The sequence below is a fragment of the Neovison vison genome, chromosome 2 (assembly GCF_020171115.1).
Source record: "Neovison vison isolate M4711 chromosome 2, ASM_NN_V1, whole genome shotgun sequence".
Taxonomy (NCBI): Eukaryota; Metazoa; Chordata; class Mammalia; order Carnivora; family Mustelidae; genus Neogale; species Neogale vison.
Genome location: NC_058092.1, coordinates 211,833,026 through 211,854,871, shown reverse-complemented (window position 1 = coordinate 211,854,871; position 21,846 = coordinate 211,833,026). Strand labels below are relative to the sequence as shown.

The window sequence follows — 21,846 nt, the reverse complement described above, 5'->3', positions numbered from 1 at the left end:
GTCAGGATGGCTATTACCAAAAAGATAAGAAATAACAAGTATTGGTGAGGATGTAGAGAAAAGGGAACTATTGGGTACTATTGTGAATATAAATGGTGCAGCCATAATGGAAGGCAGTATGGTGGTCCCTCAAAAAACTAAAAACATAACTACCATGTGGTCCAGCAAGTCTACGTCCAGGTATTTATCTGAAGAAAATGAAAGCACTAATTCAAAAAGGCGTAAGCACCCCTATGTTCACTGCAGCATTATTCACATCAGCCAAGAGAAGGAAACAACCAAAGTGCCCATTGATGGATGAGCAGATACACAAGATGTACACAACTCCCCTCCACCCTGACACACGCACAAAAGAGTATGACTTCAGCCTCGAAAAAGAATGGAATCTTGTCATCTGTGACATGGACGGGCCCTGTGGTATTACGCTAAGTGAAATAAGTCAGAGAAAGACAAATATATGATTTCACTTATATGCAGAATCTAAAACACAAAAGAAGAAACAACAAAACTCAGATCAGAGAACAGATTGGTGGTTGCCAGAGTGCAGGGGAGCAGGGAGGGTGGGCAAGACAGAAGAAGGGGTCATAAAATAAGTCACGTCATGGGTTGTAATGTTCAACATGGTGACTACAGTCATTAACACCGAGTTGCATGTTACTTTAATTTTATATGGTGACAGGGAAAACTAGACTCATTGTGGTGATCATTTTGTCGTGTATATAAATATCAAGTCATTGTGTTGTACACCTGAAGCCAATATGTTATATGTCACCTACACCTCAACAACAACAAATACGGATGTGATACTAAATATTAATCCCTGAAAAGATTAGTTTAGCAAGTACATGACAGACTCAATCAACCACGTTATTAATAATCACTGCCCAAGGCCTTTGAAGTTAAAGAAAGCTGTCAGGCTGAGGGAAGGGGAGGCGGAATGCTTTAGATAACATGAAAGATTAAGACAAGGCTATTGGAAAGTGACTAAATCCCCTGCACCAAGGGAAATCAATCCAAGGAGCTAAGGTACAGAGACAAAGACAGTATAATTTGACCTAGAGCTAACTGCAACTTAAGTCAACATAATGCCATATACGTGGGTATTATACATATTTTCATTATGTTCTAGTGACAAGAATTCAGAAAAAGTGACGGGTTGTGCCATAGTAAGACTAATACTAATAAGAGCATCACCTCTTATCTGACTCTGATTTTGACATTTGTGACCTGTCTCGTTAATGATAGAAGTACAAAAACAGTTCACATTCATTTTGCTGTTATCAAGAAGACTGGCTGGTTAAGATTCAAAGGAGCTGCTGGCATGTAAACTCAATGAAACTATAATTATCTTCACAGGGAAACCACTGAAAACACAGAAATACAAACACAGATCTTTAAAAAATCTTTAAAAACTAAGAGCTAAAAGGCAAAATTGATTCCATTTGTAAGACAATTATGAGAAAGCAATATATATAAGTAATTGGCCTTCAAAGAATAAGTAGCCTCTGTTTCTAGCTAATGAGAATTCATTTAAAATTGTTAACTGGAAGTAATGAAAGCAGCACAGGAACCAATACCAACAGCAAATATTCAGTTTTTCTGAGTATGATAAGAATTTGTCCTTACACTGAAACAAAGAACTCTGAAAAATCATACAGTAACAAAGCCAAGCCTAGATCCTATAATATTAAAATAATAAACAGGACATAATACACTAAACACAATAACTCAGAAGCCAATTAAAATAAATTAAAAATAAGAAATACATTTACATGAAAAAATGATAAGCATAGGATATCCTGAGTTTTCTTTATAAAATTATAAAAAAACACAAAAAGTAATATCCATCTGAAAGGCTGTCATAATGATTAAATAACATACATAAAATTCATAAGAGTGTATGGTACACAGTAAAAGCTTAAAAAATGGCAGCTATCATTATTATAACCAGAAGGAAGAATAACTTCATTAATAAGAGCTTTCAAACTGGACTCATCACCACCTCCTCCCTGCTTCACCTTCATTTTGAGCACACGAATGTGATCACTATTAGCCAATTAGACAGCTTTTGGCCAGATCGTGACCAGATCTCACTTGGAAACCAAGATGATGGAAAAAGTAAGAGTACCGGAGGCGGCACTGGCTAGCAAAAAACATATTCTGACCTTATTTATAGGCAGTACTCATAAGGCGAGGGCTCACTCACAGTGACACGAAGGTAAGGAGTCAAAGAAAATCAAGGCAATTTAGAAGTTTAAAGATGAAAGGAAATTGCTGGGACACGAAGCCCTCATGAAAAGTAAAAATATTTCCAGAGAGAGCTATAAGATTCTTTGCTAGATCCATTTTGATTTAATTTGAAAACAATTTAAGACTCATCATCTTTTCGCCTGCCAGCTAAGAGTAAGGATACTTATTTTATCTCTAGGAGGATCTTGATTTCTTTTTCTCTGTTTTATGAAGCATTTAATTCCTTTCTGATCCCACTATGGAATTTATATGTTAATAATTCTTTTTTCCCCACTAAAGACAGGGATCATTTCCTGTACTCATCTAACCCTAAAAATAAAGTGACAAAAAAAGAAAAGAAAGCTACTTCAAGTCTGGGAGCATATTCTTGGGAAGGACATTTAAGGCTACGTGTAGGAAAGGGTAAAGCATGAGGAAGATCCCACAGGGGAAGGTGCAAATTAAAGGCTATATGTACTGGCAGAACAGAGCTCCTAAAGGACAGTGAATGAAAATGTAATCAAATGGCTTCTCTTCCCTACTCCTTAATGGAAGCACAGTCTGTGACTGAGCAATCTCTTAACAAAGGTTCTGAAAGTTTCCAGGTGGCTTATTAACAGATGTACCTATTTATTCCCAAGTTTAGAATTTGCTTCTTTTCAGACATTCCAAGAGTCAAACTGAGAAAATTTCTATTTCTCAGGAAAACATTAATAAATAAGAGCTTGGATTTTATTGCCTTTGCCCACTCTACTGACACTGTTCTTTCCTTCTTTAAAAACAACCCAAATATACCCCTCCCTGAACTATGTATTGATCTTAGTGAAATAAAAGAACTCTTCTTGAATTTTCCTATAAAGTGGCTCATAAAAATAGGCCTAGAGACAGTGACTTAAAACCAGACAAACCCAGATCTCCGACCCCATCAGTTTCTCCATCCTACAAGCACACTTAAGGCTTAAAAAGAAAAATTAATGCCCAAACAGCTGGTGAAGCGCATAGACACAGAAACATTTTCTATCCTGGTCATACCAGCTATCACATAAGATACTGTTGAAGTCTTCAACTTACCATTCACTTAGAAAGGGTTCTAACCTTTTAAAATCACATACTAATCAATTAACATCAGCAATATTATGTCAGGGATCTCGGACCACACTCATAATGGCTTCTTTGTCAAGTAAGCAAAGAAACTATGTTATTTTGTTTGCCTGGAAGCTCACACTGTTCCACTGAAATGCAATTATCTTGGATCCCTACTAAAGAGTGTGGATGTCCACATAAATGATATCTCTGTTACAGAGAAAGAAGCGGCTGCTGCACTTGCTGGAATGTCTTCGTCTTTGTATCAGATGCTCCCGTTTGGTTACAACCAGGCTTCCAGTCTGCCCAATGCCAAATTTCATGCTTTAGCAAGGGGAGAAAAGTCTAGATGCCAGAAACACACCAGACCTCTCAGATAAAGGGGTAGAAGCATGCTTCCACTGGACTAAGATTGGTCCTCTTTGTTAGCACCAAACTCTCATTACTTAGTTCTTCACAGACTAAATTACAGCTTCTCTCAGAGAAGAGGACCTAGATAATGAAAAGGAATTAAAGTAGATATTATGGTAGAAATTCCAAGGCCAAATATCCCAAGGTCAGGCAAAGCAGCATCTGAGGCCAAAACAAGAAAGTGGTGGAATTCAATGGGCAGCACTCTGGGGTACTTGGGCTTCCCCAGTCTTTGTCTGGCCTCACGGCCCTACCTGTACCCCAATCATGGGCACCACCTCCTCAATCCACAGCAAGTCCAGTGGAGCTGAGGGTCGAGTTTGTCGGTGGTGAATTCGGCGCAGACGCAGAAGGTACAGGATGATGGCCAATAGCACCACCAGGATGCAGGCGAAGAAGAGATAGTGGTTGTAGACAAAGGAGAGGCGGAACCAGCTGCCATGAGCCTGCCGGACACCTTCTTGCCGTAGATCCCTAGGAAGAGCAGGAAGGTGGAAAGTCATGTTAATTTCAAAGAGAGACAGCTATGCTGACTTAAAAGGCCAGTGGTATCCCACTTTATGCTATTCGTGTAAATATGCCAAGATACTAGCTCCACAGCGCAAGCAAAGCTAAAGAATGTCTCCAGCCCGAGGACTGCTGTGTGGTTCCTCCTGCACTTTCTTTGCCAGGGCCTACAGGGGGAGGGAGCATCATTGGCCTACATCCTCCAGGATCTGGGGAAAAATTAGAAGGCAAAAAAAATGAACAGTAAGAGAAGTCAGAGAGGCAGGCAGAGAGAGAGAGGAGGACCCTGCTGAGCAGAGAGCTTGATGCAGGGCTCGATCCCAGAACCCTGAGATCATGACCTGAGCCGAAGGCAGAGGCTTAACCCACTGAGCCACCCAGGCACCCCTCTATAACCTTAGTCTCAACAGTGACCCCATGCCATTCCCTAAACACATGCATCCAGTTTGTAAATACAGTACTAACAAGAACAGAGCGGCTCCTAAACTCAATCAAGACATCAGAGTGCATCTAAATCTTTAAAACAAAATTGACTGTGCTTCCTGAGGAGTTAGGCTCTGTCTAGAGAAAGCGGTCACCTGGTCAGTAGTACTGTAGCCTGGAAAAAAGTAAGGAGACCTGTAAGCCAAAGGGCAGCAGACTGTGTGCTTAAGAACAGAAGCAGCCCTTTAGTCTAGACACCAGGTCCATTTTTGTTCTGTTTGACCTGCAGTGTTTTTTAAAATGTCAATCTCCAAACTGAAAAGCCTGCCTGGAAAATATGGACTTCTGGCTTGCCCTGACACATGAGAACTGACAGATGCTGGGACAGCTATGCATGGCGGCCACCAGCCCTCCATCTGGATAACATACTCTCTAGCTCCCCACTTGTCTCACCTCCCTCCGCCACCTGCCTTCTGAGGTTAGAGAAACAGGCAGCAAAGATTAAAAATTCATTTTAGTTTATCTGAAATAATCCAGAGGAAAGAGAACCTAAAAATTATCCCATATATCTTAAGGTACATAGAGCAATACATCAGGCAATCATGGCTTGATGACAATGCCCCCTGAAGGGCTTCTCATGTGCTGTGTTCTCATTCTGGCCCACCAAAAAGCTTTCTAAGTCAATGACATGATCTCTAGAGTGACTCTACCATTAGGAAAGACTGCTCTACTCACACAGCCTTACTCAGTTCTCTAGTCCAATGTTTTCTGCAGCAACTGAAGAATGGCATTTTAGTTGATCACTTGCTATCTTAGAACTAGTTAAGTAACAGCTCAATCTCAAAGACTGATTTATTATGGATAAACAAATAAAACTGAATTCCTGAAATTGAAAAGCTGAAGAACAGACTGTGGATTAAATTTTCAGCCTTCTTTCTAGTTCAACATGCCTGGGTAGTAATAATAGTTCGCAGTGTAGTAGAGTAATAAAGGGAGTTAGTTTGGATGCTTTTTTGAGGGAGAGGGGTCACTTACAAAACCTATTCTGAGACACCAACGAAATTCCTCTGATCTCAAGATACCAGTTCAGTCCACTTTACCTGAGTGGTAAGAATCGTGTTTTATACAGAATGGCTCCCAGTGTCCACTGAACCTCTCGGTCATATACCAGCTGGGCTGTCCGCAGGTGCGGGTAGTCATAGGGAAAATGGAATCCTTCATGAAGGACTTGGTACATCCAAGCCGATTTAAAACACTGGTATCTGTGTGACAAAAAAAAAATATTTTTCTTGAAAAAGAAGGAAAAAAGAATTCTAATGCTTTCTACATACTTTCACTGGATGTCAAAAAAAGACCTTTCTCTCTCCATTTCACCTTCCTCGCCTCTAGGTGGAGCTAAACCTGAGCCTACTTTATCTTGATGTTCACCACAAAGGCGAAGAATGCCTTTATGCAGTAATGATATTGTGACTGTGATTTTTTTCTTTCTTTCTTTTTTTTTTTTTAAAGAGAGCGAGAGAGGGTAGTGGAGAGGCAGATGAAGAAGAGAGAGAAGCTCAAGCAGGCTCCATGCCTAGCACCCGACAGGGGGCTCAGTCTCACAACCCTGAAGTTACAACCTTAGCCATGATCAAGAGTCAGATGCTTAATTGACTGAGCCACTCAGGTCCCCCCTTTTTCTTTTTGAGTCCTTATCTTCAAGGAGCCTGCTGAAGTATCTACAAGTCTACTTATATCATATCTAGGATTTGCTTCCAAAAAAAAAAATTCCAACTGTGGTAAGAGGGAAGTAGAAAGTGGGAAAATAGATGCAACAAGATTGGGCAGAAGTTGGTAACTGTTCGTAAGAAGCAGGGTGACAGACACAAGGGAGTTCATGATACTGTTCTATTTTTGTTTATGTTCAAGATTTTACAAATATTTACAAAAATGGGAGGGCTGATGAACCAAATTGGCAAAATATTGGCATTTGTTGAAATGGATGAGGTTTGTGTTACTTTTCTTTCTACCTTTCTGCATGTTCCATATTTTAATTAAAAAACCCCACTACTTTTGATTTCAAGCCACTCATCGAGAACATTTTAGTGACCCTGGTTTTCAGTGACTTCGCTAAACTAGGCTTACCGTTTTGGCCCCTATTGCTCAGGAAACCAAATCTAAAAAACCAAAATTCTCCTTCAACATAAAACCCCATCTGTACTCTTACTTGCTCTCTCCCTCATTATAATCTGCCATCTACACTTTCAGGCCACATCTAAGAGAAAAAAGGAAGCTACTTACTTGAGTCGATGTTCATCTGCATGAGATGAAAAGAGGCCATTCTTGAATCTCTGGGTTAGTACTGACCAGGCCATGCCACAGTAATCCTGGAACAGCCACACAGAAATGGTATGACATGAAATTAAAGCCAAACTCTGTAACTTCCCTACACTCACAGCTGCTCCATGTCTAAAGTTACTCGTGGGCTGCTAGATGACAAAGGAAAACAGAAGCGCCATCCTCATTCAAAAGACACTGTGCAACACAAGTGCCAAAATGCAGGCTGCAATGGGTCTCCTTTCTATTCCCCTCACCTCAGGTCCAACCCAGAGTCAGCCCGACACAACTCCTGCTCTTCAGCTTCAGGCAGGGGAAGGGGAGGACCAGGAAGAGCAACATCAAAGCCAAAGGGAGCCCTCATTCTGCCCTGTGTCAGTCTAACACATCAGACTAAAGTAGATGGTACAGAAAGGTCAAAATTCTACCACTGGCCTGACTCCATGTTGTAGTTCTCCTCAAAGGAATCATTCCTTTCATTCCTTTTGCTCTGATCAGTAAACTAACATTTCCTGAATGTCTACTTTGTGCCAGGTGCTATTCTAGGTGCCAGGGAGATTTGGCATTGAACAAAACAGAAAAAAACTTTCTATCCTCATGAAGCTTACCTTCTAGTGGTGAGACAGCAACCAAATACATACATATACATGCTTGCATACATCCAACATGCAAACACATACGTACAGAGTGTTAGATGACATAAGTGCTCACAGGAAAATTAAAGCAGGAAAGGGAAACAGGTAATATTGGGAAGGGCTGCAGTTCTGGACATGATTGCTAGGGAAGGAATAACTGGGAAAGTAACGGTTGAGTCAAAGTGAAAGACAGAGAACAAAATTATCTCTGTTACCTGGGAAAGAGAACATATTAAGCCACTAGCAACTTGGGCAAGCAATAACTTGAGCCCTTTGCTGTTCAAGGGAATAGAATCTGAAGAAGTTTTAAAATGAGAGAAAGATGCGGGCCATGGACATTTAGGGAGCCCTGGATGCTGGAAAGGAAAAGGAATAGGAGTGTATTTCTGGAGGCTAGAGAAGAAAGAACAAATACAAACCAGGTTTTCCTCAATATTTCTCTCTTTAGGGGCGCCTGGGTGGCTCAGTGGGTTAAAGCCTCTGCCTTCAGCTTCAGTCATGATCTCAGGGTCCTGGGATCGAGCCCTGCATCCGGCTCTCTGCTCAGCAGGGAGCCTGCTTTCCCCTCTCTCTGCCTGCCTCTCTGCCTACTTGTGATCTCTGTCTGTCAAATAAATAAATAAAATATTTTTTAAAAATTTCTCTCTTTAAAAACAAACAAACAAACAAAAAAACAAAAAACAAAAAAAAAACATTCTATTTGGGGCGCCTGGGTGGCTCAGTGGGTTAAGCCTCTGCCTTCAGCTTCAGTCATGATCTCAGGGTCCTGGGATCGAGCCCCGCATCAGGCTCTCTGCTCGGCTTCTCCCTCTCTCTCTGCCTGCATCTGCCTACTTGTGATCTCTCTGTCAAATAAATAAATAAAATCTTTTTAAAAAATTTTAAAAAACCATTCTGTTTATTTATTTGGGAGACAGAGAGCATGTTGGGGTGGGGCAGAGGGAGAGGGAGAAACAGACTCCCCTGATAAGCAGGAAACCCAATGGGGGGCTTCGTTCCAGGACCCTGGAATCATGACCTGAGCTGAAGGAGACGTTTAACCAACTGAGCCACCCAGGCATCCCCCCTCAATATTTCTTAGGGACTGCCTTTAGGGAACAGAATACCACACACACTACAGATAAATTTTTTTAAAAGATTTACTTACTTATTTATTTCAGAGAGAGAGAAAGCACAAGTGGGAGGGGCGGGGGGGAGGGAGAGAGAATCTCATGACTCCATGCTGAGCACAGAGCCTGACTCAGGGCTTGATCTCACGACCATGAGATCAGGACCTGAGCTGAAACCAAGAGTTGGATGCTTAACTGACTACCACCCAGGCACCCCACAGATATTATTAAATTGCAAGTCTTCTATCCAGAGAACCCTAGAGAACTGTAACAAAGCAGAAAAGGAAAGAATAAAAAATGTAAGGAAGGACAGATTTTTCCAGATCAAAAAGATAAATGAAACTTCAGAAATGAATCTAAATTAAAGAAGGAGATTGGGTGCCTGTGTGGCTCAGCTGCTGAACATCACACTCTTGGTTTCAGCTCAGGTGGTGATCTCGGGGTCGTGGGATCAAGCCCCACACTGGGCTCTGTGTTCATTGTGGAGTATGCTTGAGATTCTCTCCTTCTTCCTCCCCCTCTGCCATTCCCCCAACTGTGCATGCACACATGCTCTCTCTCTCAAATAAATAAAATCTTAAAAATAATTAAAGGAGCTATACTCTCCCTCTGCCCCTCCCCCCGCTTACCTGCTCACTCTCTCTAAAACAAATAAGACTTTTTTTAAAAAGGAGGAGCTACAGAAAGCTGGCTAAACTTTTACCTATTCAGGTAACCGATGATTTAAACTTACAAGCGGCTAATGCCCTAGATATGCTCTAAATGAATTTTTATTTCTTCTGCATTTTAGTTGTTTTTTTTTTTTAAGATTTTATTCATTTATCTGAGAGAGAATGAGTGAGAGAGGAGAAGGTCAGAGGGATAAGCAGACTCCCCAAGGAGCTGGGAGCCCGATGCGGGACTCGATCTTGGAAGTCCGGGATCATGACCTGAGCCCAAGGCAGTCGCTCAACCAACTGAGCCACCCAGGCGCCCCTGCATTTTAGTTTTAAATAATACTTCCACTGACACTGCTTTTCCCAACATTTTTCTAATATTCCAAGTGACCCTGTAGGCCATTCTGGCCTCCTAATGAATCCTACCAAGAAAATGAAAGTGCAGTTGCCCACCTGTGTGACATCATTTCCAAAAGCACATTACAACCGAGAATACCCAGTAAGGGGAAAAATATCTGGGGAAGACACTTTTGGCCACAAACATTAAACAAGATTATTAGAAACCTAAAGGAAAAACTGTTAGCCACCACAACAATTTTGGACTTGGATGATAATCTGGGTGATCACGGCACGCATGGAAACCTAAGCTTAACGAACTAGAAGAGAACTGGCATAACAGGTTCCTTAACTTCTGAGTCTACTTTCTCATCTATAAAATGAGGGCCCATAGGGCCCCTATAGGGAAGAATCCAGTGAGATCAGGTACGCAGAGCTCTTTGCACATCTAGCACAAAGTTAGGCACCCAATCAATGGCTGCAGCTGGCACGAGTCATCTTTTTTGTAAGTAATTTACCTGGGCAGCCTTGGCAAATGTTGGCCCGTGATAGCGGCCACCGATGCGTAACACATCCTCTGTACAGTAAAAAAACTCAGAGAAACCGTAGAATTCGCTGTTGTTGAAGTCAATTGGTGACTGGTAGATGCCATTCAGTGAGGCCTGGCTGGTGTTGGAGCGAGCCAGCAGGGGGCTCAGCATTGCCCCGCAGGACACCCAGTCTCCCCTTCCTCGGATGTGCAGCACCTGGCTGTTCCTCTCCACCACATCTGTGAGGCCCACGGGCAGGCAGGGATCCAGAAATGGACTGTCCGGACTCAGACCGATCTTCTGGCCCAGCAACCTGTCACAGTGACAAAAACACACAGAACACATCACTTATGTACACAATCTCTTCTAAGAAACGCTTAGTTTAAGAAATTTGGCCTAAGAATGTGCTTCACAGATTATCTTGTTTTACATGGCATCCCTAGAATTAGCAGCAGTCATAACACATCAAAATTTACCTTAAGCAAATTCAATTTAGTGGAAGAAAGGATGGAAGGATGGATGGATGGATGGATGGAGGCAGGGGGGAGGGAAAGAAATATGGCTGTGATCAAATTTTGTTCAACTGTTCAGTCCACATGTACATCTCCTAGAGTAGAGTAAAACTGGAAATATTAATCTGGGGGTCTCCTTCTAGTCTTCATCCCCAATGGCCTCTTAAAAGTGTCAAGATCTCAGGGCACCTGGGTGGCTTAGTCGGTTGAGTGGCTGCCTTCAGCCCAGGTCATGATCTTGGAATCCCAGGATCAAGCCCCACATGGGGCTTCCTGCTCAGAGAAAAGACCGACTGCTTCTCCCTCTGCCTGTTGCTTCCCCTGCTTATGCTCTATGTCTCTCTCACTCTTGCTCAATAAATCAATGAAATCTTAAAAAACAAAAAACAAAAAAAAAACAGTGTCAAGATTTCATCCACCAAGTGCAGTTCTAATATCTAACAAAACACCTGGGAGGAGGTGAAGAGGGAAGGCCCTGGAAAGGCTCCTGAGGAGGAGACCGTATCAGTGGTGCAGTGACAACTGCTGGCAATAGCAAGTAAGACATGCCTGGCCCCTTGCAGGGAGAGGAGGGGAGGGGCAGGTTTTCATCCCCACCGTGGCCGTCACATGGTTCTGGCTGTTTCAAGGCAGCACTTGTCCAGCAACAATATTCCCATTCCTAAGGGGATGAGATACAGATCTAGCCAAGAACAGAAATTTGGTGAAGACCAAATAATGTTGCCAACCACAGTTAATTGTTCACCAATTCCTAAAGAGACACCTGTTGAAGAGTGGACTTCCTGGGATAAAGATGCCCCCACAAGGGTAAAGACTGAAGGAGAGAGTGGGAATGTGGCAACAGCACAAAATGCTTTAGGACTGGAACCCATTTTAAGGGTGTGACACCAACTATGAAAAAAAAAAAAAAAACCTCAAAAAATCTTATTAAGATCAAACCCGGGGTGCCTGGGTGGCTCAGTCAGTTCAGTATCCAAATCTTGATCTCAAGTCATGATCTCAGGGTTGTGAGATTGAGCCCCACTTCAGGCCCCACCCTGGGCATGGGGCCTGCTCGAGATTCTCTTTCTCCCTCTCCTCCTACTGCCACCCCTGCTCGCTCTTTAGCTCTCTCTTAGGAAGAAAGAAAGAAAGAAAGAAAAGAAAAGAAAAGAAAAGAAAAGAAAAGAAAAGAGAAGAGAAGAAAAGAGAAGAGAAGAGAAGAGAAGAGAAGAGAAGAGAAGAGAAGAGAAAAGAAAAGAAAAGAAAAGAAAAGAAGAGGAAGGAACCATTATGTCCTGATATCCCAGGAAACACAGGATTCTCTAGATTAGCAGCAACATGAGATGAAGAATAAATCTTCTGATCTAGGAACTTAGAAAATACCAGTGAATGGGATGATGATGAAGCAGCCTGGTTCTGAGCAGAAAACAGCAAAGCGCAAAGGGCAGCAGAACAAGATAGGAAGGCAATGGAAGAGGAAACACAGCAGCTAACAAAACAACAAAACTGGTGTGAAACTCTCCTAGCTGTTCTCCAGATGCCGTGGTGCTGGCAGCCCAAGCAACAGGAGTACAGATGTGGGAGTATTTTCAGAATGCAAACACACTGCCTGATTTTAATGCATTCATCAATCCTCTGGGATAAGAGATTTCTCCCAGAATACCATGAACTCTTGGTAGTTGAGATGCACAAAAACAAAAAAGAATTATGAGACAGGATTTTCTTTAACATGGTCTCAATGTAAGACAATTGCTGTGGAGAGGTTCCTACAAACAGGCTATTCCAGTACTTCTTCAAACTAGTGTTTCTAGCAAAACAAATGGGGGTAAATAATTTTATGGTGAAAAAAACTCTGCTGTCTATTATGCTTCCTTCAGTGCACATAACGATAACAATTTTAAATAATTAAAAAAATCTCACAACTATTTGTATATTATGGCCTAAATACTTCACGGGTACTCAAATGAGGAGTCTGTGATCTGTCCATGCTGCAGGGAAAATTGGCTATTCTGAATTTAATGAGAGAACAATGTAAAGGTTAATTCTGACTACATGCTTTTTATCTTTTACACATACTATGGACCTCACTTCCACATAAGATGCAATCCCATGTAATTCAACAAAAATGTCATCCATGCTGAGGGAACTGCTAAGAGCTATATCATACTGCATGCACATTGTAAATTAAGAACTTAATCTCACTGGGGCGCCTAGGTGGCTCAGTCGGTTAAGCATCTGCCTTTGGCTAAGGTCATGATCCCAGGGCTCTGGGATTGAGCCTGGCATCGGGCTCGCTGCTCAGTGGGCAGCCCTGCTTCTCCCCGTTCTTCTGCTTGCTGCTCCCCCTGCTTGTGCTCACTCTCTGTCAAATAAATTTTTAAAAAAAAAATCTTAAAAAAAAAAAAAGAACTTAATCTCATTTATCCTATAATACCATTTCTGAAAGAGACTGCAAGAGGTCCCAATAAGCTGCTGTATTTTTTTGAGTCTGAACTGTAAAGACCATAAGGCACCCTCACCTAGATTGGGTGGGACAACTAACAGAGGGTCTCTAAGCGACACTACCCCATTGGCAGGAATGGTCAGGAAGAAGGAGGAAGCAAGGACACACCTATCTTAGTAGGGCAGGAGTATTTCCTCCTCGTACCTGCACCCTGACGATATTCTATTTCAGATGCACAGATTCCCATGTCAAACGTACCTATTTTTGGTAAGGGTTTCATTTAGCACAAGGTCTTCATAGCGCTGCCGAGCAAAGTTACCCCCAAAACCCAGGAAGGTCGTGACATAAACCCTATACACGTGTTCAGTATGTTGCACATCACAGCCCAGGTTGAATTCAGCCAGCAGGATCTTTGCTTCTTCTTCCTAAAATACAATGTAAAGAGAAAAAAGGGAATTTTAATTTTGGCTGATTGACAGAAAGCTATGACATCACTAATACACCAGTCTTCACGTACTGTAACTACTCTTTTAAGACAGATGATAGCGTTGTCTCATTCTCATAGCATTATTTTCAACAAAGGCAAAATGACAAGCCTATCTAAAACAGTACAGAGACTAAATACCAAATTAGAGATCACAACACTGTAGTTCTACAGAAGATAGACTCATTATTACAGATGATGTCATTTTCTTGCATGTACTTTTCTGATTTTCTAATTCTCCAAAATGAAAATGTACTATTTTTTATCATTAGGAAAAAAAATCCTTTGATAAAAATAAATTTAAGGAATTTGGGAGAGTACCATGATACCTATTCTATGGGTTTTTCTAAAACTATTGAAGAAGATCTAATGTTTCCTATGACAAGGACTGGGATTAGGAAGGTTCCGTTTTGCTGGAACTCCCATGAAAAAGGGCTCTATTTTTTTTAACTTCAGGCACATGAGTCGAATTAAGTATACTCCTCAGTTCAAGGTACATTATTACAGCAAAGCCCCATTTTTGCTTTATTTATTTACTTCCTTTTATCCTCATATTCACTCCCATTTCCACTCCGACAGGCAACCATTCTAATGTACTTAATGCGTAATATATTTTTGTATGTACTGTTGCGAAATGAAATTATTGCTTTGAATGTATTTGTTTTTAATTTATGAAGATGCTATTGTGCCCAGCAATTTCACTAAGTATATACACAAGAGGAGTGAAAACTATGACTGATCAAACATGTGTATGAGAATGTTCACAGCAGCATTATCCGTTAACAGCCAAAAACTGGAAATAAAACCCAAAAATCCATCAACTGATGAATGAATAAACAAAATGTGGCATGGTCATATAATGGGATATTATTCAGCAATGAAGAGAAATGAAGTACTGACTGACATGTGCTATAACAGAGGTGAACCCTGAAAACATTTTGCTAAGTGAAGGAAGCAGACACACAATGTCACATATTGTATGATTCCATTTATGCGAAACACTCAGAACAGGCAAATCCACAGGCGACGAGAAGCAGATTACTGGCTGTCAGGGCTCTAAGGAGAGAATGGTATGTGACTGCTACTGAATGTGGGGTTTCTTTGGGGTAATGAAGATGTTCTAGAATTCAGTAGTGGTGGTTGGGTTACTTTGTGAATGTGCGCAACTCTGTGAATTGTACCAAAAAAACCCACTTTAGGCACGGAGGATTATTTGCATCTTTTTAAGTGCTATTGTGTTATGTTTCATTGTTCTTTTCCCTCTTTACCAAGCCCTAAGATCCATCTTTAAGACCATTATATTGCTATGTATACATCTAATTTAGTGGCTTGCAAGATCACTTTCTACACCAGCGTCACTTTCTAAATCTACACAAATAAAAAAGTCATGTGTTTAAGACTTTAAGGATCAGTGCCACTTACTGGAACCATGCCTTCAGTTTACTTGTTGACTACATACTAACAAATACAGACTAAAATTAAAATGTCTTACAATCTAGTTCCCCTAATTTCCAAACCTTGCACAGACCCCTGCTGTTTGTCAAACCCAAAATTCCAACAATCTTGCTGGCTATTTATACACATCTGTTCCTCAGGTATTTCAAATTCAACACACTCAAAACTGAACTCACCTTGTCACAGTACTTGGGCTAGAGACCAGAAAGTCACTCTCACCCAAACCACCCAGGCCATCCTGATTTGCTTAGCATCAACCCACCCTTTACCCTGGGGTCTCTCTAGTGACTGGGTTCTTTACCCTACCAAATATCTAGGCAGGCCCCTCAGCATCACAGGCTATCCCTCCCTGTCCTACCCACACCACTTCATTGCACTGGTGCTTTAAATTCCAAAATACACCTGAAATCTGTCCCCTACTCCATTTCCATTGCCTAGTTTATCCCTTATTACTTCTCACCCAAGGTTCCCTGACCTACATTTCTTTCTCCCACTAATATCAAAATTATTTTCCTAACAAATCAATTAGCCCACAGTTATACAATACAAAGCTGGAAAGGACTTTGGGAATTTTATTTCACAGGTGATGAAACTGAGGCCCATATGACTGCCCTATTCAAAAATCTTTGCTGATTCTCCTCCATCTACAGATAAAAAAGTGAAATTCCCCAGCATGGCACCCAAGACTCCTCACCATCTAACTTCATCTTATCTTCCTAGACTTAGCTGTGCCATACTGAAAAATCTTACACCGCAACAAGATATTCACTACTCCCTGGACATTCTGGACTCTTTGCTTTTCCTTTTGTGCCCTCGTGCATACTGCTGCTGCTATACAGGTGGCCTTCCTCCACCTCCACTATGCAAAAGCCTACTATCACCCACGACCCAGGTAACAAGCCAGGATGACTCTCATTCATGGAGCAGGGGACATGGGATAGGGACATTACTGGACCTGGTAAAGGCCAGACTGCTAAACATTTTACAAACTGGACAGCTACACTAAAGACTTAACCAGCCCAAAATGTGAATAGTGCCATTAATGAGAAACCCTGGTTTAGATGAAATAATAGCACTATCATGGTCTGCCTGTTATCACAGGCTGTCTTCACTGATAGATTATAAGCTTTTGGGGAGCAGTACAATATGTCTTATTCCTTGCCCATAATAAATGCTTAAAAACTGTCTGCATTTCTTTTTTTTCTCTGTGCTAAAACTACTTCAAGATACATTCTTTACACCCTAGTTAGGTAAGGAATATTAAAAAGACAAGAATGGAATCACAAGTTAGGGAAATCAAGTAACATTTAATAAACAAGTATATATCAAATACCATGCTCTGGGATTTATATGTATTATCATGTTTAATCATCACGCAGCCCTAGAAGACAGGAGTATAATTATAATTGCTTAAAATATATTAAACATTTATCACATACTGGTAAGTCTGTTAAGTGCTTTACACACATGGTGTCATTTCATCCTTCCAACTTTATGAAGTAGATACTATTATTATTATTCTCTTTTTATATATGAGGAAATTAAGGCTCAGACAGGTAACCTACCCAAGGTAATATAAGCTAGCAAGTATGTGAACAAATGTTTGGACCTAGGTAGGTTGGTCTATGTCCAAAGACAGTGCCCTTCTTAAATACTGGCATTTCAGGGCGTCTGGGTGGCTCAATGGGTTGAAGCCTCTGCCTTCGGCTTGGGTACTTGATCCCAGGGTCCTGGGATCAAAACCCACATTGGGCTCTCTGCTTGGCAGGGAGCGTGCTTCCCTTCCTCTCTCTCTGCTTGCCTCTCTGCCTACTTGTGATTTCTGACAAATAAATAAATAAATAATCTTAAAAAACAAAAACAAAAACTGGCATTTCTAGCAACCAAATTTCCCTAAAAGGTAAAATACCTGTTTTGGAGGAAGGACAGAAGTTGAGGTAGGAACTTCATAAGCAATTTGAAGAGAGGCTCCTCCCATATCCAGTATCCCTACTGTCCTTCTGCGCCCTGCTGCCAGTTCCTGGGGAGCTTCGGCATCGGATTCTAAAATAAATAAGGGAACAGAAAGGATCTAGTAATTAAAAAACAAAATTAAATCAAAAAGAAAAACCCCAAACGGAAATCCCTTAAAAAATAAAGAGCAAACAGGGGCGCCTAGGTGGCTCAGTTGGGTTGAGCCTCTGCCTTAGGATTGGGTCATGATCCAGGGTCCTGGGATCAAGCCCCACATCGGGCTCTCTGCTCAGTGGGGAGCCTGCTTCCCCTCCTCCTCTGCCTCCCTCTCTGCCTAGTTGTGATCTCTCTTTCTGTCAAATAAATAAATAAAATCTTTTTTAAAAAATAAAATAAAAATAAAGAGCAAACTGAAATATATTAATCTAACTATATCAACTATATATTATAGAGAATTCTTTCAAGTAACTTACAACAGCATTTTTATTATATCCCTTATAGAATGTATCTTAATGACAAAGAGGCAAATAGATATCTTAAACTGCATTTTAGTAGTCTTACTGATAATAATTTTATTGGTATTATTGTTTTTAAATCATTAAGCACATTATTATGAAATAAAGCAAATATTTATATTAGTATCTTTAGAAACACAATCAGCATAAAAAACCCAAGAGTATAAAATCAAACATATTAAGCAATAACCTTATAACTTTAAATATGAATTGGAACTACCACTGTGAAATCATGATTTATTTTTCTCTTTCTAAAAACACATATTTTCTAGGTCTGTTCAATGAAAGGGCCTAAGAGCAAGGATAATCCAGGAGCAATGAGCACCCTTGGCATCCATGTTACTATATACCATTTTCCAATAAAAGAAACCAGGGCTCCTTAAAAAATGGTTGATGCTATAGAACTTAATTACTGTAAATAACTCAACTCTATCTCCTGAGGGATAAATGCTAATAGAACAGGAGAGCTGAACTCTCAGGACTCTGGAAAGGGTTACTACTACAACAAGGTCCTTAGGAGGTCAAAGCAAGACAGGTCTAAAACACCAGCGAAGGTTAAGACATGGTCAAGAAGCTGATCACCAGCTACATTGAGATGGAGGGCTGCCTTCACAATCAGGCACAAATGGGAGAGAGTCTGTAGTCAGGGCTCCATTGTGACTTTGATAGGCTTTGGAAATTTTGTCCATGTGGGCTCCATAAAATAATTTTAAAATTGTATTTGATATAAAGGTGAATATACTAACGTAAAAATCTGTTATCCAACTTAGTAGTTTTATTTCTCTTCTGATTTTTAAATAAAACATTTTAGAAAAAAAAATGGTTGATGCTAGGTCTAAGGTAGAAAAAATATGAGATGATCACGGAATATCTTAGTGTGCCCAAAAGCAAGGGAAATAGACTACAAAACTACTGGGATGTTAAATGGTACAGGAGCCAACCTAAAGATGCCTCTACTGGCCAATGACAGTATAATTTGAGCACAGAAAAGAATAATGATGTGATGGACCATGATGCATCAAACACATTAAAATCTAAAAGTCATAAGATACTGGGGAATAAAAAAAACTTCACTGGTTACTTCACTGGTTACCTTTAACCTTTTCGTGCTAGGACATGCAGTTGTTATTAAAAAACTTGATAAATGAAAGAAGCAAGGACTCATTTTGTCTTTCCAATAAGGATAATTGAATAGTTAGTGAAGAAAATTTTGTTATATAAAAATCTAAGTTGGGGCACCTGGATGGCTCAGTGGGTTAAGTGTCTGCCTTCAGCTCAGGTCATGATCCCAAAGTCCTAGGATAGAGCCCCACATAGGACTCTCAGCTCAGCAGGGAGCCTGCTTCTCCCTCACCCTCTGTCTATCACTCTGCCTACCTGTGCACTCTCTCTGTCAAATAAATAAATAAAAATGTTAAAATATTAAAAAAAAAAAACAAGAAAAGAAAAATCCAAGCTGTTGGGGTGCCTGGGTGGCTCAGTAGGTTAATGTCTGCCTTTGGATCAGGTCATGTTCCCAGGGTCCTATGGTGGAGCTCCAGGTTAGGCTCCCTGCTCAGTGGAGAGCCTGCTTCTCCCTCTCCCTCTGCCTCTTCCCTCTGCTTATTCTTTCTCTCTCTCAAATAAATCTTAAAAAAAGAAAAATATTTATTTTATTTATTTATTGCAGAATAACTGAAAGAATTAGAAAAATCAACATTTTGCAACCTCTAATGAAGAAAATAGATCTAAGCAACCATCGCAATTGGCTATTAATTAAGTGAATAGTGGCTGGAGAATTTTTATAATAGATTACATCAGGCTGACAATACCTGAATCCTGAATATCTGATCAGTCTTAACATGACTCGAAGTGGGACAACCAGGAAGCACTTAACGCCAATATTTATGATTTATTCTTACCAAAAGAACTGAATCTCTGTCTAATCAAGGTTCTATCTCTAATCTCCAATATACAGGACAGAAGGAGGGATGAAGGGCATGTTGCAGACCCCACAAAAATGCAGTTAATCAAATCAAGAATGTGTCAAATTCATGCTATCAAGTAACCCAGTTTTGTTTTTGTTTCTAATCATTTGGGAAAAAAGAGGTGTAGGGGGGGAACTGTTTTAGATTAAGAAACTAATCAAATATAACACGTGATCCTCATTCAGATTCTAATTTTAGCAAGACAACTAGAAATAAATATTCTTGAGACAAAAAGGTAAGTCTAGATGGTAGATGAATGTTACATAATATTAGAAATTATTAACTTTTTTAAATTTATAAATGCCACTGTGTATATTTTGTTTGTTTTGAAACTCTTCATTGGTGAGAGAGATCACTGAAGTACATGAAGATAAAATGGTACGTCTGGGTGGCTCAGTTGGTTGGACGACTGCCTTCGGCTCGGGGCGTGATCCTGGAGTCCCGGGATCGAGTCCCACATCGGGCTCCCAGCTCCATGGGAAGTCTGCTTCGCTCTCTGACCTTCTCCTCGCTCATGCTCTCTCTCACTGTCTCTCTCTCTCAAATAAGTAAATAAAAAATCTTAAAAAAAAAAAAATGGTACGTCTGGGGTTTGCTTTTAAAAATCCAATAGGAGGGGCACTCGGGGGGCTTAGACATTTAAGTGTCTGACACTTGGTTTTAGCTCAGGTCATGATCTCATGGGTCCTGAGATCGAGACCCATGTTGGGCTCCACACTCAGTGGGGAGTCTGCCTGAGAGTCTCCCTCTCAACCCCTCTCCCCACTCACACTCTCTAGCTCTTGCTCTCTCTCTCAAAATAAATAAATATATATATTTTTTAATCCAGTAGGAAAAAAACCTGTGTTGTATAAAGGGAGTGTGGGGCCAAACAACTAGCTAAGCACAAATTAGTTTTGAGTCTGAGTATTGGGTTCATGGAGATTCATTTTTTTATTTACTTCTATGAATGTTTGAACTTTCTATATTAAAAAGTTAAAAAGAAAAAAAAAGAAGGCAAATTAGGACTAGAAAAGAAGCATCTTAAAAGAGTTTTTAAAAACTAAAGAAAGAAAGAAAAACAACTCAAACACAGCACTTATGTTCTACAGATAGGTTACAACATAAACCTTCAGTGCTTAGAACTGTCATAAGGCAACAGTATTACTCACCATCCTCATGGTCAAATCTTCCCAAAACAAAGTTGATTCCAATCCATGCATAAACTCCTAAGTAAGAAATATGAAAGTCCTCACTTAATCCTCTGTTGCTATGCCATGACTACACCTCTTCCCAGGGCTGCTCTTTTCCTCCTTCTCTTAGAAAAAGGTGATGAGAGTATTTTATTCCACACTCTCAATGTATGAATTCAAAAATCTCTTATCTTATGATGCTTTTCCCTTTAATCATTTTAAAATGACCTGCATTGTCTAAAATTTCCTACAGATGATTATAGATTAATGTATAAAAACAACTAGTAAAAAATGTGACTCTCTGGAGTTCTGGTCCTGGGCAAGATGGAGTAAGCACACTCCATCCTGTCTCCCCACTGAATACAAGTGTAAACTCTGGATCGAATGAATAGAGCAGATTTGTGAGACCTCTGAAAGGAAATGATAATGGGCACATGGAGACAGAGATCAGAAGTTAAAGTGCCACCAAACTGGAAGTGAGTTCCCCCTTTCTCCTCCCCAGATATTGCCTGGCCTGGACTCAACAGCAGCTTGAAACACAAAAGGACATACAGGTGAGGAGGAAAGAACTTCAAGACCTTGCTTTCTGGTTCAAGGAGCATTAAAAGGGACTCTAAAAGCTCAGAAAGAATAGAGGAAAATCCTTTGAGGTTTTTTCCCTTTTTTTTTTTTTTTTGGTTCTCTGCTTCCCTAGGCAATCCTGCAGGGGTAGAGGCAGAAGTTAGGCAATTACCTAAAACTCTGAAGAATATGAATCCTTTTCTCTGATTAGAGGAGCTACAGCCTCAAGAGTTGGCAAAAATCCCTATTGGTTATTTTTCCCCCTCTGTCCTGTATCATTTAGCCCCGGCTACATCATGGGAAATGAACGGCAGAGCAGGTAAGGTAAAGTCCTGGCTTTCTGACTGAAGGACCATGAAAGTGAGCCCCAGGGAATCAGAAAGTATTGGGGAGATCACAAAGAGTAGGGAATAAAGTAGTGTATCAACTCTTGGGCTCACAGTCAAGCTACACATGCATGGATCGCACTCTAAACAATATAAATACACCAAAGGTTCTGAGAACTGAACTACTGGCTAGACAACCCATTGGTATGGGCTATGTAGGGTAACCAAGGCAGAAGAGAGA

General features: G+C 40.6%; 1 protein-coding gene across 1 annotated transcript in view; it reads right to left on the bottom strand.

Annotated features, from left to right (window-relative positions):
* Nucleotides 1-1,795: 1,795 nt before the first annotated feature.
* Nucleotides 1,796-21,846, bottom strand: part of ENTPD7 (ectonucleoside triphosphate diphosphohydrolase 7) — a 40,325-nt gene continuing 20,274 nt past the window's right edge. The window contains exons 7-13 of the mRNA XM_044240294.1: nucleotides 20,698-20,754; nucleotides 17,021-17,154; nucleotides 13,431-13,597; nucleotides 10,224-10,548; nucleotides 6,934-7,019; nucleotides 5,754-5,915; nucleotides 1,796-4,197 (exon numbers count right to left, since the gene is read on the bottom strand). Coding sequence (XP_044096229.1) covers nucleotides 3,966-4,197; nucleotides 5,754-5,915; nucleotides 6,934-7,019; nucleotides 10,224-10,548; nucleotides 13,431-13,597; nucleotides 17,021-17,154; nucleotides 20,698-20,754 — 1,163 coding nt within the window. The 3' untranslated portion in view covers nucleotides 1,796-3,965. The remainder of the gene's footprint in view (nucleotides 4,198-5,753; nucleotides 5,916-6,933; nucleotides 7,020-10,223; nucleotides 10,549-13,430; nucleotides 13,598-17,020; nucleotides 17,155-20,697; nucleotides 20,755-21,846) is intronic.